Source organism: Rhinoderma darwinii, chromosome 7 (assembly GCF_050947455.1).
Source record: "Rhinoderma darwinii isolate aRhiDar2 chromosome 7, aRhiDar2.hap1, whole genome shotgun sequence".
Lineage (NCBI taxonomy): Eukaryota > Metazoa > Chordata > Amphibia > Anura > Rhinodermatidae > Rhinoderma > Rhinoderma darwinii.
The window spans coordinates 30,198,907-30,215,967 of NC_134693.1; the positions used below are offsets into that span (position 1 = coordinate 30,198,907).

At 38.8% G+C, this 17,061-nt stretch overlaps 1 protein-coding gene and 1 long non-coding RNA gene across 5 annotated transcripts in view; one reads left to right on the top strand and one right to left on the bottom strand.

Annotated features, from left to right (window-relative positions):
• The first annotated feature begins 4,410 nt into the window (after positions 1-4,410).
• Positions 4,411-16,577, top strand: LOC142657748 (uncharacterized). Its single transcript, XR_012849971.1, has 4 exons — positions 4,411-4,631; positions 9,982-10,086; positions 14,080-14,260; positions 16,410-16,577. It is a non-coding gene; the product is annotated as an uncharacterized LOC142657748 (long non-coding RNA).
• Positions 5,292-17,061, bottom strand: part of SEC16B (SEC16 homolog B, endoplasmic reticulum export factor) — a 150,991-nt gene continuing 139,221 nt past the window's right edge. For all 4 annotated transcript variants that reach the window (XM_075833088.1, XM_075833086.1, XM_075833087.1 and 1 more), the window contains one exon: positions 5,292-5,557. In XM_075833088.1, coding sequence (XP_075689203.1) covers positions 5,483-5,557 — 75 coding nt within the window. In that variant the 3' untranslated portion in view covers positions 5,292-5,482. The remainder of the gene's footprint in view (positions 5,558-17,061) is intronic.

The following is a 17,061-nucleotide window of genomic DNA, read 5'->3' on the forward strand; positions in this document are numbered from 1 at the left end:
CTTGTTTATTCTGGTTTCCCTTGTCTAAGATTACATTGTGTTATATTTAATATCACCAATATGGAAGAAAAGAAGACACCTGAAGGGGCAAATACTTTCAGAGACCTATATCTCTAATTCTAAACATAGTATATATTTACATCCCAAACTGAATGTTAAGTTGACAAATATGACTTTCTCCAGTATCTTAAGATTCAGGGCTTCAAAAAGCAAAGCATAAAAACTATATTTTGATAAGTGCTTCATTTTGGAAGTCTACAGAAACATAGTTTGTTGTGTGTCATCTAGAGGGCAGGTGCTATAAATAATAACAGAAAAGAAAAACCCAAAGGATAAAAACATGTTTCATTTATTGTAAGCCGGGGATATGCAATCTGCCTTTATTTGCACTTACAAATGTCTTGTTTATAATGCCAAAGTCATTGATCAATAAACAGGAATAGCACCGGTGCCACCACCATCATATCCTATAGAGCACATGTAGGTCACATTCTATATTGTAGACGTCTCCTATAATTTGGGGTTTTCCTGTAAATTTATTAAAACAAAAATGTTCAGAAGAGTCTTCATTATCAACTGTTAACTAGCTTTAAATAAAGCCTAGTTGTCTACTGAATGTTTTCTGTATTCTTACTGAATCTGCAAGTGATGACAGCTGTACAAATATGAATATGTAATAATCACACAGAGAAGGACACTTATTAAATTTCCCTTGCTGTTAATCTTGTGCAAAGAAATGTCATTATAATTGTAGATGTACTGTTTCCAACAAGACCTGGTTTCCAACCGGTGTACCTTTTAATGTTTCACTTTGGGGAAGTCACACAGCTCTGATTTATTCATGGAAAAGAAAAATAATATTTTGTAATACTTATAAATGTCATTGCTGCTAGTCTGGAGGTAACATCGTGAAAGGAAAGGAACTTTGGCGGAGCTGAGGCCCCTACCAATACCCAGAATACTATGGTAATATGACAGGTTGAAGATTTTAATAAGACGGAAAATGACGCACCACGTCTTCAGAAGAACCAATGGTTACAATAACTTCATATCGCACCTGCTGCAAATTAATGATACTTATGAAGACGAGTCATGTTGAAGATTCTAAATTGTAGGGATTTTCAATCTAAATTTAAAAGTTTGTGCAAATTATTGGGTGCCGTGGTTATTTAGTTTTGATAACAATGGGATTCAAGTTAAAGAGGATCTGTCACTAGTTTAGTAATGCCCTATGTCATAACTAATCTAATAGATGCTGTAACATTGATAATACTAGTGCAAATTGTATTCCAAAAAGTTTATTATTTTAAAAGTTATGAGGTTTTTTTTCTAAATATGCAAATGAGGCTATACTAGACAAGTGGGAGGTAACACCAGTGACTCTACTGAGGTGGAGCCTCTGATGCTGTCCTATCAGCATGAAGCTGCTTCACAGAGTGTGAGAGACTGAGGAAGGAGGGAAGGGGGATCACTTAATATAGCCATATCTCCGGCTGTGGACCACCTAGAATTGGTGGCATATGAGGATAAGTATCACAGTTCTAGCTATGAAACAACCGGAGGTATCCCCAGTTGAAAACACAGTTGGGAATGGAAGCTGTATACTATATGATCACCGTATGTTGCTGGGCTGTGAAGTGGATAACTGTATGACGCTGATTGGACAGTGTCATACAGAAAACACTACACCACCCAGAGTGCAAAAGAAGGAGTCACCTCCCATTTGGCGAGCATAGCCAAATTAGCATATTTAGAAAAATGCACATAACTTTGTAAATAATAAAAGTTTTGGGAAAAAAATTGCACGGTAGTTATCAGCATCATAGCACCTATTAGATCAGTTAGGAGATAGGGCATTAATAAACTAGTGACAGATCCTCTTTAAAGGGAATGCATCACCAATATTTTTTTTTTACTAAATTAAAAACAGATAGTGAAACATATTTTTTTTCCTAATCTGTTTTTATTTTCTGATTGTAGATTTTTTAATTCTATTTTCTGTACTTGATTATTTGGCTGCCATCTTGCCTGAGCAGCTGTTAACAGCATTTAAAGATATGCTTTACAGCAGTCACATGGACCATAGGAAACAATAGTCTGTAATTGACTCATTGACTTCTATGGGAGAGTGCCCTGGGTGTAGCGTCCATGGCCACGGGCCGTCGGGTTTACTCATCTCCCGACGCCCGCAGCCATGGATCCGTGAGCGCTGGTCCACATCTCCTTCCTAGGAGACGCCAGCACTCACTTCCGCTCCGTTCTGCTGTGTCCCGTAGGGTGCGTGCGCACGCTCGTGCCCGGCCTTAAAGGGCCAGCGCACGCACAAAGAAAATCGTCATCATCATCAACTGCCATGATTTCCTGGTCTATAAGAAGGCCCCAGCCCTCCTGATCCTTGCCTGAGCATTGTTAGTGTATCCCAGTCTGTCTTGCAAATGGTCCTTTAGTGTTTCCCGTTCCAGTTGTTACCCATGTCCTGTTACCTGTTCCTGTTCCCGCACTGTTCTTGTTCCTGTGGCTACCAGTGTTGGAGTCGTGTCTACTGCACCTGCTGTCGTTTGCCACGTCCAGTGTCGTCTGCCACATCCAATGGTGTTTGCCACGTCCAGTGTCTTCTGCCACGTCTAGTGTTTTCTGCCACATCGGATACTGCCTGCCACGTCTGGCGCTACCTTCTGCCCGGCCTCCACCGGTGCTGAAGCCACAGCCACCGTCTGGACTAGTTCAGGTACCCAAGCGTTACTATCTACTATTGACTTTCATATAGACTGTGACCTGGTCAGCTGCCTCTCCGCTACGGCGGAGCGGCCTAGTGGGTCCACATACCCTGTGACCGTGACACTGGGCATGCTCTGTGACCTGTGTATAGGTTATTGTGCAGGGAGGGGGAGGAGAGGAGCTGTGTCCATCACCTATTTTTAATGGTGGATCCTGTGTTATCGATATATAGGTGTTACATTTCATTGTAATGCTGCCTGTGATAATAATGAGATGACTGCTGAGAAGTGATCTCTACAGAACAGGAAGGGTCAGTCTATTGTGAGACTCAGTGGCCAGAGTGAAAACTGCAAGATTTCAGGATTTTTTTTAAATATAATGACATGGAAAATGAAAAAAATATCACCCACAATTTTTTTGCAATATGTTTAACATAAGAACTTCTTCTGATAATACATCCCCTTTAACACAAAATCAAAAGTGGAAAGGCTACCTTTTATCATCATGTCATTTTAGGTTCAATATGCTGTGCTAATACATTTCGTAATATATCTTCATAGCAGTGGGAGCTCAGTTTTTCTTATACAGAGCTGCAAATCCTTTGCATAGTCATAGAGTTAAATTATAAACTCTTGCTGCCTTCGGTCACCACTAGGGGGAACTTACTGCATACTGTCTTATTATTGAGTTTAATGTATAAGCAGTATGCAGTAAGCTCATAAGCTCTCCCTAGTAGTAGAGACAGGTATGCTACAGGTAGTCAGACTTTTATCATTTAATTCTACATCCATGCAGGGGAATTGGATCTCTATATAAGAAAAACAGAGCTCCAACTTTTATCAAGACATATTAAGAAATTAGTCTGTGCAGAAATCTGAACCTATTTAGAATTAAAAAAAAAAATTATGTTTCAGGGTGGACATTCGCTTCAAGCCAAGATGATATACAAAAATATCCATAATAAAAGGCACAATGAACTGTGACACATACAGTATAGGATGCTGTTTGACACTTCTTTGCGTGGCATGCAAGGAAAGAGACCAGATTCTTTATAGTTTTGTGTGCTCCATTTCTGCCAAGTTCCAAGTTTAATAAATGACTCCCAGTTCATACATATTTATCATTGTTTGTTATTCCCTTCATAATTATGGTCCATTAGAATGTCGAAATGCCCACTCTAGCTCAGAACTCTGGTAATTTAAAAAGGCAACTTGTTTTAAACACATGTTGTCCTACGTAAAGAAACAATATACAATAAATAATATTTAGTTATCTATAAGGTATATATGGAATATAATATATATTTTTGACACCATGCTTCAGAAAATACAGCATATACAAAAGGACAACAAAAAAACTTAGTGCATCCCAATGTCTTGAAAACAGTGCCACTTATGTTCATGGGCTGTGTCTGGAATTGCAGCTCAACCCTATTCTCTGCAATCGTTTTTATTAAAGTTTGTGCAACATTTACAGCAGCTCAACCCTTTTCATGGTGGTAACTACTAGGGTAGTAAGCATAGAAGTTACTATTGGGCCCAACAACTAAGGGGGCCTATGTCAACACAATCGGGATGTACAGTTAGTGATGAATATGGATGCTAGAGAGGGGCCCTATTCCAAGTTTTGTAATGAAGCACCATGGTTACTTGTTGCGCCACTGCCCCAGAGTGCATTATCACCATACACTGACATCCCTGTGTGAATTATTGTTGTTGTCCTGTGACATCACTGTATGCATTATTCTTGTTAAATGACATCACTTAGTGCATTATCTCTGTATTGTGACATCACTGTTTGTATAACTCCTGTGCTGTAACGTAATCTTTTTTTTTTTAGATCTTGAAGAAATGCCAAAATGCTTGTAACTTACACAGACCATTATGAACAACAACATGGAAAAGCAAGTAAATGTGAGAAAACAATTTGCGGAAATTCATGTTAAAGTGAAGCTGCACTTTCCCACATGTTTCTCACATGGGCATATAACATTCTCTCAGCTAAGCTCCCATGCAACAGGACTTGTTTGTGGTAATAAATGCTGCCGCTATCCTTTAAAGGGGAAATCCACCGTATAAACATTTTCTGACGTCATGCCAGAAGACGCCATCAGTTAGTTCAAATTTCTACTAATTCCCAAATTTAAGAGGCAATAGCACTTTGTAGGCAAATAAATCCCTTCACTAGAGAATTCCAGCACAATTCTCAGTCTACAGCTCCATTAATTTCACTTATGGCATCTAGTGATCGGTCACTGTGGCACACGGGCAGGTGTAAAGGCATAGGGGATGCAGAGGTAGCAGGCGCACCCTGGCCCTGGTGTCCAGGGGGTCCAAATGTTCCTTTGCCACATAAGACAAACCCAGTATTTTGGTGCCCAGGTGCTTCAAGTTAAGACTCGGTACACCAGAAGATGATTTTAAAATAAGTTTCCCCTTTAAGTTTAATGAGTGACTAGAACCAGAGTCTGCTCCATCTGTAACCATGGTCTATGCCTTCTAATTCATGTTTTAACATTCATTCACCTCTCAATCTGTCTATCCAGTCCGCAAAACAATTATTTGTGCTGTGTATTACGGTTTTACATTTTATTATCAAGGCTTAAAAAAGGGTTAATTGATTAATTTAGAATTTTATGGGTTTAACAATCTCTAAAAAGAACAATCGTTTTACACTTAGCCCTGTGATATGAAGAAAAAACAATGCGATTTAATGACTGTCCATATGGCTCTCCCTGAGTGGTAGTTCTTGAGGTCATTGGTCATCAGCGCTGCAGCGGATATCTTCCTCGTGGAGGACGGCTGGGCTTGTTTGTAGCTTGACCAGTTTCTTGCAAGAACTAATGGAACAAGAGATAAAACTTAACGACAATTAGATTACGTCTCTGCAAACACCAGTTTTCGTTTTTTTTTTACACTGTATGAATTAAGATCTTATAGAAAATAAATACAAGCAAAGATAGTTCACTGCTCTGCAAAAGAGTCAATATAGACCAACTTTATTTTAAGCACTGTGTCAAAATAATTGAGGGATTCTCTGAATATCTATGAACTGTGAATGCCCCCACAGCCCCCCACCTCCCACAAAGAAAAAACATTCAGCCATTTCTAAGTATTCTACACACACATAACTGAGGATGGATGACAACCATCGTTGGCAGTCATTCAAATGTCTATAAGGCTGGGTTCACACGACCTATTTTCAGACGTAAACGAGGCGTATTATGCCTCGTTTTAAGTCTGAAAATAGGGCTACAATACGTCGGCAAACATCTGCCCATTCATTTGAATGCGTTTGCCGACGTACTGTGCAGACGACCTGTCATTTACGCGTCGTCGTTTGACAGCTGCCTCGGCAAAGAAGTGCAGGACACTTTTTTGCAACGTAATTTGAGCCGTTCTTCAATGAAGTCAATGAAGAGCAGCTCAAGATTACAGGCGTCAAAGACGCCTCGCAAAATGCGAGGAGGAGCTTTTACGTCTGAAACAACGCAGCTGTTTTCTGCTGAAAACAGTCTGTCTTTTTAAACGTAAAAGCCACTTATCGTGTGCACATACCCTTAGAGTTCTTACCTATTTTTGTATAGAGAGTGAATGGAATATGAGTCTGCAGTGTTGTGCACAGTTTCATCCCTCCCACTCTGCCCCCTATTTCCAACTATTCCGCCTGTGTGACAGTGTTCACTGTAGGTCTAGTATTCTATTTCAGAATCAGTAAGATTGGGATAAAAGTGCATTAAGTTCTACCCAGGTAGATGAGTGTACGAAAATATTATTATAGGTGCCTAGATGGCGATAAATGGATTCTAAACGCTAAGATTGTTAAGTATATCTCTTTGGGAGAATTTGAAATAGTTTTTTTTTATTACATAGTGTATTATTACATTGACCTATTACTATTTGTAACTGTAGGTTTTAAAGTGACTGTTTTTACTATTTGTATTCTTGCAATTTTGTTAGCAGTAAGTATTAAGCATGTAGAGACTAGGACCAGTGGTGTAGTAATCACCTTAATGTCTTCGCCCCAGGCTAGACGGGATTGTAAGGGGTCAAGGACATGACTCATAAAAGCACGAAATTGTTTCCTAATAGGTCATTACTGAAGTGCCAGTCATGAGAGATCTGAAACCAACGCTTCAGACACTGATTTTATGGAGGTTCTGCTCACATTGTATAGAAGATATTCTAGAGCAGGACTTGCCATGGAAGCTATACTTATTCCCTGATTATATGAAGGCTACAGAGTTAAATTATCCTATTACTTTATATGTAGTGCAATGTGCAATGTAAACTCATTGTAAATCTCCAAGGAAATGAGAAGCAATCCTTCAAAAATAGCCCTAGGCTTCAGTCCACACACACACACACACACATATATATATATATATATATACCGTATATATATATATATATATATATATATATATATATATATATATATATATATATATATATATTCACTGTACACATCACATACTAAAAGGAGTGTTGTTCTTAACAATTGTCCATTGCATGACCTTCACATTACATACTCCATGTTCGGCCACCATAACCAAAGAAGTAACTATCGATTTTCTATTTTCAATAAGGCTACATGCACACAGGGCAGATACGCCGCGTAAAGGTACACAGCATATCTACCATGGCGGCTGAAGGGAATTCCGGCCAAAAAACAACAAATTATGGTGCAGTTTTTAGGTCGGAATGTCCGCTGCGGAAAACTGCATAAAATAAAATTAATTGTGCTCTAGTTCCAGTTAACCCTTTTATCTCCATGCCTAGTCCCTTAAAACATCATTAGGGGATTCAAAAAATCTTGGGAAATATTGGTATAATGGAGAAATAAAATGGATCAAATGATAAAACTGGAAAAAAATAATATAGCAAAAAAGGAATAACACCAATTATTAAAAGATCTTCCAAATATAGTACTTTGGGAATATTGAATAATTGAGGTGTATTTGAAAACTTTTTTTTTTTCTTTCCCTTCACTCGTCATGGGTAAGAGGGTGGTGGGTGGTTATGATTTAGGGGTAACATGTGTACTGTATGTCTTGATGGTTTATTCATTCCATTTTGGAAGAAGGAAAATAAATAAATAAATAAATAAAATATGGATATGGGGACTGTTACAGAACAATCAAACAATTATTTATTTTGGGACCACTAAGCTTGAGATGGGCACCATTAAATCTCTTCAAGTGCATAGAAGGTGAACCATACTGAAGGTCATTGGCAGAGGACAGTGTTATGTAGACTATGGTGGAAGAACACTAAAAATTGAGAATGGAAGGACTCCCATGGGAGAAGGGGGTGTAGTCTAGTTGAATTGGGCAAGAATTAAAATGTGACACCGTGCACCAAAAATGCGCCAAGATTTTGATGTGAAAAGCTGGTGTAAACTCAGCCAACTAATTGGTGGTATAAGGAATAGTGTCTCGCGCATTTTCTGACTGCCTCGTCTATGTTTACACTGTTTAAAACTTAAACAGTATTAGTAAATCTGCTCCTATGGATGTTCCTTTTGAATTCTTATTGCAAACAGAGTTATTGAAAACTGTAAGGAATTTATACATAAAGTATATTGGAATAACTTTTAATTATACAAACAAAAAGTTTTAATGAGAAATTAAACAGGGGGCTGCTATGGCATGTCCCAATGGAGACAATTTTCAGATATTTATATACAGGGCTAGGGCAGCAAACTGAACCTTTGCTCTGGATGAAGAAAAGCTTTCTTATGCTTTAGGCTTTGTTCACATCTGCGCTAGGGCTCCGTTTTGTCTGAGATTTCCGTCGGAACGGATCCCTGACAGACACAAACGAAAACCATAGGTTTCCGTTTCCATCACCATTGATTTCAATGGCCTCGGATTCGATGCCAATGGTTTCCGTTTGTCTCCGTTATGCAAGGGTTTCGTTGTTTTGACAGAATCAATAGGGGAGTCGACGGAACAGAGCCCTAGCGCAGATGTGAACGAAGCCTAAAGCATGAGAAAACTTTTCTTCATCCAGAGGAAAGGTTCAGTTTGCTGCCCTAGCCCTGTATATAAATTTTATATGGTCTCCGTTTGTGTCTGTCAGGGCTCCGTTCCGATGGAAAGCTCAGACGGAACGTCGGAACGGAGCCCTAGTGCACATGTGAACGAAGCCTTATTTGCTGAAAGTGTAATACCCCTTGAAATACTTTTCAGTTGCTCAGTAAACATGATAGAATGTATCAACTTTTAATTTTGATCTATTTACACATAACAATGGACATTAATTAGCACATAACTTTACATGCTCTAATGTATATTTCTTATATATGTAATATACATAAAGGACCCTCCGAGAACTTAAAGGGGCTCTGTCCCGAGTTTATAACTTCCCTATATCCTACCTAATCTAATAGGCGCTTTGATGTAGATAACAAACTTTTTTTTTTTTGTTTTTTTAAAAACAGTAATTATTGACCAAGTTATGAACATTTTTCGATTTCTTAAATTTTTTTCTAAATGCCAAACTGGGCGTCTTTATTCTATTCACCAAGTAGGCGTTGTATAGAAAAGTGTATGACGCTGACCAATCAGCATCATACACTTCTCCTCATTCCAGCCCAGCTTGATTCACAGCATAGCGTGATCTCGCGAGATCACGCTGCGACGTGACATCCTCCCCCAGGTCCTTCACCGGAGCGATGGAAGACTTAACAGACATCACCTCCAGCAGCTGCAGATTAGGATAAACGTCCTGGCACGGCTGTAGGCGATGTCTGATCAGTCTTCCTTCGCTCCGTGAAGGACCTGCCGGAGGAAGTCACGTCACAGCGTGATCTCGCGAGATCACGCTGCGCTGTGAATCAAGCTGGGCTGAAATTAAGAGAAGTGTATGACACTGATTGGTCAGCGTTATACGCTTACAACGCCCACTTGGTTAATAGAAAGAAAACGCCCAGTTGGGTATTTCGAAAAAATTTGCATAAATCGAAGCATTTTCATAACTTGGTCAATAATAAACGTTTTTAAGAAATAAAAAATAAAAAAATTAGTTATCTACATAAAAGCGCCTATTAGATTAGGTGTGAGATATGGAAGTTAGAAACTGGTGACAGAGCCTCTTTAACTCTATGTAAACCATGAAATACTTGTGTAGAAAATATATTTACTGATTTACTGTTTTTCTTTGCAGCTACATGCATGCAACATTCCTGTTTTCTGTACATTTTCATTAAAGACATAGATCATATATTTTTAGAAATAGTAACCTACTTTCTCTGCAATAGGTCTGGCTTTAGTGAACATTTCATCAAGACCATTAGGAGACTTCTGTAGCACTACAGCAGAAATAATATGAACCCAGGACAGTGCGGGAGAGATCTATGACACCGGTGGGGATTTTCTACCTGCTTTAACTTCTCTTTTAATGAACATTCTTTCCCTCCCCCATCTGTAGGAGCTTAGCGGTAATAAAACTGCAACCACTGGATAATCTCCAACCCTTGGGAACAGTACAATATTGGAATTTCCCATTGATTTTACACGTGTCTAATAATTCTGTGTAGTATGTGCATTTGTGTGCATGTAAACTGTTAATTTTAGCAAGAACATTCTAAGCAAAGCTCTCCCAAAAATTATTCCACCATGTGGATTAGAATGTGGCTTAGAGTTTCTATATTAAGTAAAATAAAATTTGTAAAGAAATTCTGTTTCATGGATATATATATGGTGAAATGTATTAGGCTAAGTTAAGACAGAGATATGTGTTATATGATGTGATATAATGTTGTCATATAGTGACATCACATCCCAAGACCCATGTGGATTGTGCAAATACCTGCAATATGCATGGCTTCTGGTGAAAAGGTTTGGGGTGATGGCAGAGGCGTAGCTAGGGGTTTAGCAGAGGGGGAGCGAAACATATCTGAGTGGGTCCCAACCCAGTTGCCTCCCCCCAACGCATGTAACATGCAGGATAGAGCTGTTAACGATCACATCTAAGGCTTTGTTCACATCTGCGTCAGGGTTCCGATTATGGTACAGTCAGACCTTTTCGTAAGGGGAATACATGTACGGAAACCAAACGGAAACCATAGCTTTCCGTTTGCATTACCATTGATTTCAATGGTAACGCTTTTGTTGCTAATGGTTTCCGTTTGTCTCCGTTTCATAAGGTTTACGTTTTTTCTGCGGAATCAATAGCGTAGTTGAAATAAATCAATGGTAATGCAAACGTAGCCCATGAACAGAAACCCCCGACTCACATGTGAACGAAGCCTAAATTCCTAACTTAGATGTGATCGATAACAGGTGGATCCTAGGTGTCAGAGATACACAGGACCTGCTGTCACTGCACCCCTCAGTCCCGCTGGCCTTGACGGATTCAGGTCTCTGCGCTAGATACAGCCGCTCTGTATACAGGATACAAAGCAGCTGTATCTCAAAAACGAAAAATAATTTTTAATAAAAGCTAATTAGACATTTGCACCAAATACACACACATACACATATATATATATATATATATATATATATATATATATATATAGGCCAAAACTAAATCTTGCAGCACTCCAGTAAGGTAGATGAAAAAAAATGTGCTTTATTCAAGCCAACATATCAAGGTGCAATGCTTCAGCCCAACATCAGGACCATTTTCAAGCTTTTTTTAATGCCTATGGGGTGAATAAACACACCACCTTTTTCACCGTTTTCCCTGGAGTGCTGTCTCATCATTTTCAAATTCTTACATGTATATATATATATATATATATATACACACACACATATATATATATATATATATATATATATATATATATATATATATACAGTGAAGGAAATAAGTATTTGATCCCTTGCTGATTTTGTAAGTTTGCCCACTGTCAAAGACATGAACAGTCTAGAATTTTTAGGCTAGGTTAATTTTACCAGTGAGAGATAGATTATATATTTAAAAAAATTTTGCATGGAGCCCCAGATCGATGTCGATTGAGTCATTTTGTATGTCTTCCATTTTCTTACTATTGCACCAACAGTTGTCTCTTTCTCACCCAGCGTCTTACTTATGGTTTTGTAGCCCATTCCAGCCTTGTGCAGGTCTATGATCTTGTCCCTGACATCCTTAGAAAGCTCTTTGGTCTTGCCCATGTTGTAGAGGTTAGAGTCAGACCGATTAATTGAGTCTGTGGACAGGAGTCTTTTATACAGGTGACCATGTAAGACAGCTGTCTTTAATGCAGGCACCAAGTTGATTTGGAGCGTGTAACTGGTCTGGAGGAGGCTGAACTCTTAATGGTTGGTAGGGGATCAAATACTTATTTCTCTGTGCACAATGCAAATAAATACATATAATTTTGACAATGTGATTTTCTTTTTTTTTCTTTATATAATCTATCTCTCACTGGTAAAATTAACCTAGACTAAAAATTCCTCCACTGTATAGTGTAAGGAAGTGACTGGAAAGGTGGTAGATGGTGTCTATAGTCCACCAAGGTTTCTCTTCTACACACGGTGAGGCAGGGGCGTTGCTAGGGTCTTAAAAGATCTGGAGCACAAGCCGCAAGACATATATCTACCCCCCCCCCCCCCCCCCCAAATTTATGTTTTTACATACATATCAGAGATAGCATATCTATAAGACTAAGGCCCCTATAGCTACATCACTGGATAGAATTGGATACATTGTCTCGGCAGACAGTATCATACATGATAGGCGTATTTCGGGGCGTAAATGCCACTAAATATGCCTTAAAAAAGGCTAGCTAAACACCTATAAACATCTGCCCATTGCATTCAATGGGAAAAACAGTGTTTCGTTTTAAAAAATGTATAATGGGTCCAGCATTTGGCTCTGTTCACATGTGCCTTAGCTCTTTTCCATTAGGTTTTGTAGCGTAGAATGCTGCATTATTCGATCTGCTAAAATAAAATCAAAATTTTAAAATTTTAAAAAACCTGACAGATCCAATATGAAATATATGTCATATATCCTGTAAACACAGTAGCCATGAAACCAGTGTGAGCAGAGCCTTAAACTCTATTCACATTAGGGTCATGTCTTTTGTACGTAACATGTAATGTTCCATCATGTATCTGATTTTGCTTGACGGCAAGAATAATGCTGCAAACTATGCTATTTTTGTCGTCACATCACAATGGAAACCTAAAAGAAGGGACGCTAATTCAGCGCTGATGTGGAGAAAGACTAATGTATGTTTAGACGTGTTTTAGTAATGCGTTACACACTTTATTCAATGACATCTTCACCTCATATAATCCCATCATGACACTTGCTGTCTATAATGTCAGGACAATATTACCTCAGAAGCAGTAAGGTCCCCTGCACATGTAGCAAATTTGTTACGTATTTTCCATCTGGATTTGCAAGTGGAAAATCCGCAGTGAAAGACTGTTGCAGGCAAGGAGATTTGAAAAATTTCCTCCACTTGATGCTGAAACAAAGCATGCTGCGGATTTGCTCATTCAGTTCCGGATGTTCACTGACGATTTCATCCTTTTCAATGTAAAACTGTTGAAATCCGCAACAAATCTGCTACGTGTGTGGGTACAGTCCCACATAGCGGCGTCTTCATGCGGCCGAAGCCCTGTTCGCTTGCTGTGGTCAATGGCAGCATGATTTTGCCAATAAAACCCGGCAAAATCGCGCAACCATTGACCAAAGCAAATAAACAGGACTTCGGCCGCATAGAGACCCGGCTATGTGGGACCGTTCCTCCGAATGTAGCAGCGGTCTGGCACGCGCACTACCGCTCATTCACTGTCTATGGGACTCCTGGAGATAGCCGAGTCCATAGAGAACGAATGGAGCAGCAGGTCTCTCTGTGCAGAGCAGGGTTGCTGCTCACAAACGGCATACAAACTGAAGGTACAGGTTGATGCTATATTGTATGTAAGATAGAGATGGTATTTTATAATGTTTAGTCAGTGCTTAGACAAGCAGGATTTTGTATATGTTTTGTTATACTTTGTGCAACCTGTATATTTCTTGAAAGCACCTGCGCTGTCAATAAAAGCCGGAAAGGACACTTGAAACCTGTCTGTGTCTTTGTAAAGTCTGACTTCGCTCTGGCCAGTGAGCTAAATCCCCACAATATCTATCTATCTATCTATCTATCTATCTATCTATCTATCTATCTATCTAATAGCACACACATATAAAGATAGATAGATAGATAGATAGATAGATAGATAGATAGATAGATAGATAGATAGATAGATAGATAGATAGATAGATAGATAGATAGATAGATAGATAGATAGATAGATAGATAAAAATTTGCGTTGTAATGGTATGACACATGCACCAAAAGACCCCGAAATATCTAGACTAAAGGTAGCTACTCTCTGTGCCCCCCTCTCAGCAGGAAGTACCAGCAGGACCTGAAACACAATTAGCAGCCAAAATGTATCAGGACAATCAAATCTCTGTCAGGAGCTCTGAAAACTCCATGTCCTAAACAATTCCAGAGGGAAACTGGTGCCAGAACTGAACCCAGGCTTTCATATTGGAGAAGTATTGGCATCCGATGCATCAGTTGCAACGTAAGACGTCTTCCTGTTTTAGACAGAAAAAAAATAGTTGCAGCGTTTTATTCTGTCCGGCTATGGAAGTTGGAACTGTGCACAAAGTGCACATCTTTATCATCAGCTGTGTCCGGCTCAGGCATAAAATAACTGGCCAAACAAAACTGATATATGTTAATGCAGCCTAAGACTATCATAAGGACTTCAATTGACACAAAACATGAAAACTTATCACAATGGCAATATGGCTCTGTTTACTCAGAAAATCAATTAGGTTGTCTTATTTATGTTACATGAATTAGGCAATAAATAGGAAAGTTAAATGAGGGTGAGACGAAATGTGAACTTTGGGATGTGGAGAAGCATATATTAGGGGTGGAAGGAGGCTCATATTGATCAGAAATAATACATAAAGTCAGACGGTATGGAGACAATAAAAAACTGCAAAGGGTGTGAGATGAGGATGTGATAGGGGAGGAAGACACTACTGGACTGGATTTAGAAATTCAAAGAGATGTTCCAGGAGACCCCCTCCCCCATAGATTGAAGCCACATAAGCAGAATTTCTCACAGATAATAATCCTGTTTTATATTTAAAAAAAAGTTTAAAAAAAAAACATCTCTCTATCTATCTATCTATCTATCTATCTATCTATCTATCTATCTATCTATCTAGCTACCCATATGGACATTGTAATAGTAGCCATTAGTAGTTGTCACCTTTGTAAATCGAGCATCTGTTCGCTCAAGACATGTAGAGAGAAGAGGCTAAACGTTAAAAATTTCACACAAGAGGAGAACTCACGAGTTAATATTTCTGTTTTAAGTTTCTTAATTTTGGTTAGGGGGTGGGATTGGCCTTTAAAAGACAAATTATATTCCTGATGACTAGGTTGCACTTATACATCTATGCATGAGATGAACTTGAGTGCTCTCGACATTCATATGGAATGAAGGTATTGGTGCCCGAAAGACCCTTTGTTCTGTTTCTGGAAAAGATCTCTGATACACAATATCACTGCAAGAACAGAAATTTACATGTAATTATTATACTGTACAGTAGAATAAACTAAATAGACATTGAAATTGTTAAATAGTATGGTTAAAAAAAGACATATGTCCATCAAAATCAACAATGGCAGGGGAGAAGACATGGATAAAAGAAAGGAGAATGGATGTCTTAGAATTTTTCTCTTTATTGATTCAGAGGTTTAAAGACTGGAGCCAATCTGGACTAAAAGGGAAAAAATTCCCCCCTAAAAAAGGAGTTATGCTTCATGCACACGACCGTGTGTGCCATTCGAGTCGCGTCAGTGATCCGAGGAAAGATAGGACATGTTCTATCTTTCCTCGGATCGGAGAGTCGGACCATTTTTCACTGACCCGATTCACCCGCTAAAGTGAATGAGTTGGTAAAGACTATCGGGTGCCACTAGGATGCCGTCAAAAATAGACCGAGTGGTACAACGGTCATGTGCATGAGGCATTACTAATGGCTGAAAATGTCCTAAAATAAAAAAAAACAACCAGTACTCACACATCATTTCCCAGGCAATCCCGAGCTGATGCTCTGGCGGGACTCCAGGTGATTGTTTAAATGCAGGCAGCATGTGATCACTGCAGCCAATCAGAAGGTTCAGCGGTCATGTGTTGTGTTTTCTGTCATGATGGCAGAATTATGATTAGCCACCACTGAGCCCCCTAATTGGCTGAAGGTCACATGGAGTGTCAGCGCTCGGGGGAGCGGATAGGTGAGTACTGGTTGTTTTCTTATTTCAGCACATTTGAAGTCATTAGAAAGGAAAATTTAGGAACCCAGATAACTCGTTTAACATCGCTAGGTCTCCATTTGTTGCTGTCTAACACAAAAACGTACTTCTTCTTTAGACTATTGTACATTCCCTATTTTGGGGCAATGGCTCAACCATTAGTACTGTTGTTTTACAGCAATGTGGTTCTGGATTTCAACCGGGGCAACATCTGCATTAATTCCTATTAAATTGGCCAGTGTGTGTGTTTTTGAGATAGGGAAATTAAATTGGGAGCCACAATGGGGACAGGGAATGATGTGAATGGTAACAATCTCTGAACAGGGCTGCAGAATATGCTGGCGCCATATAAGAACCAGAAAATAAATCATATATTGTTTGCACTTCCTTCCCCACAGCACATTATACTCAGGACAGATACTGACAGCATGAGGCTCCATAGAGCTGAGCTTCTGAAATCTAAAAGCTGATTTGGATGTATATGAACCATAACGCATGATGCAACTCAAGGACCGTCAATATAAGTAACGTAAACTGTGAAATTATCTTCAGAACTGAAGCTAAGCTCTAACCTACAATTTTCATATTTTAAATTAAATTGTTATCACTCAGAATCCCCATTATGAACAATTAATTGAATCAGGGAAAAGAATTGAAAGCAAAAAGCAACGAACCGCTAGAAATAACAACATGAATTAAGAATATATTTGTTTAATAATCAAAAACCGAACTTGAAGGACTTAAAAAAATGTGTCCGATTGTTATATTTTAGAGAAATGTCTAATTCTGTATGAAACTAAGTGGGTTATTGAATATAACGCCCATTTGACCCCTTCTCTAGTGATTAATGGACCTTGTGATTAGTAGTGATAAGTTACATCTCCCCCCACCAGACTGCACATTTTTTTCTTCGCTGAATGATTATTTTTCTATTAATTTAATGTGATTGCTTTTTGCTTGATTTCTTAATTATGTTTGCACATCTAGTGATGGCTTGATTAGCATTTCTAATACTGCTATCACTGCATATTTTTGATCCTCACATAAAAT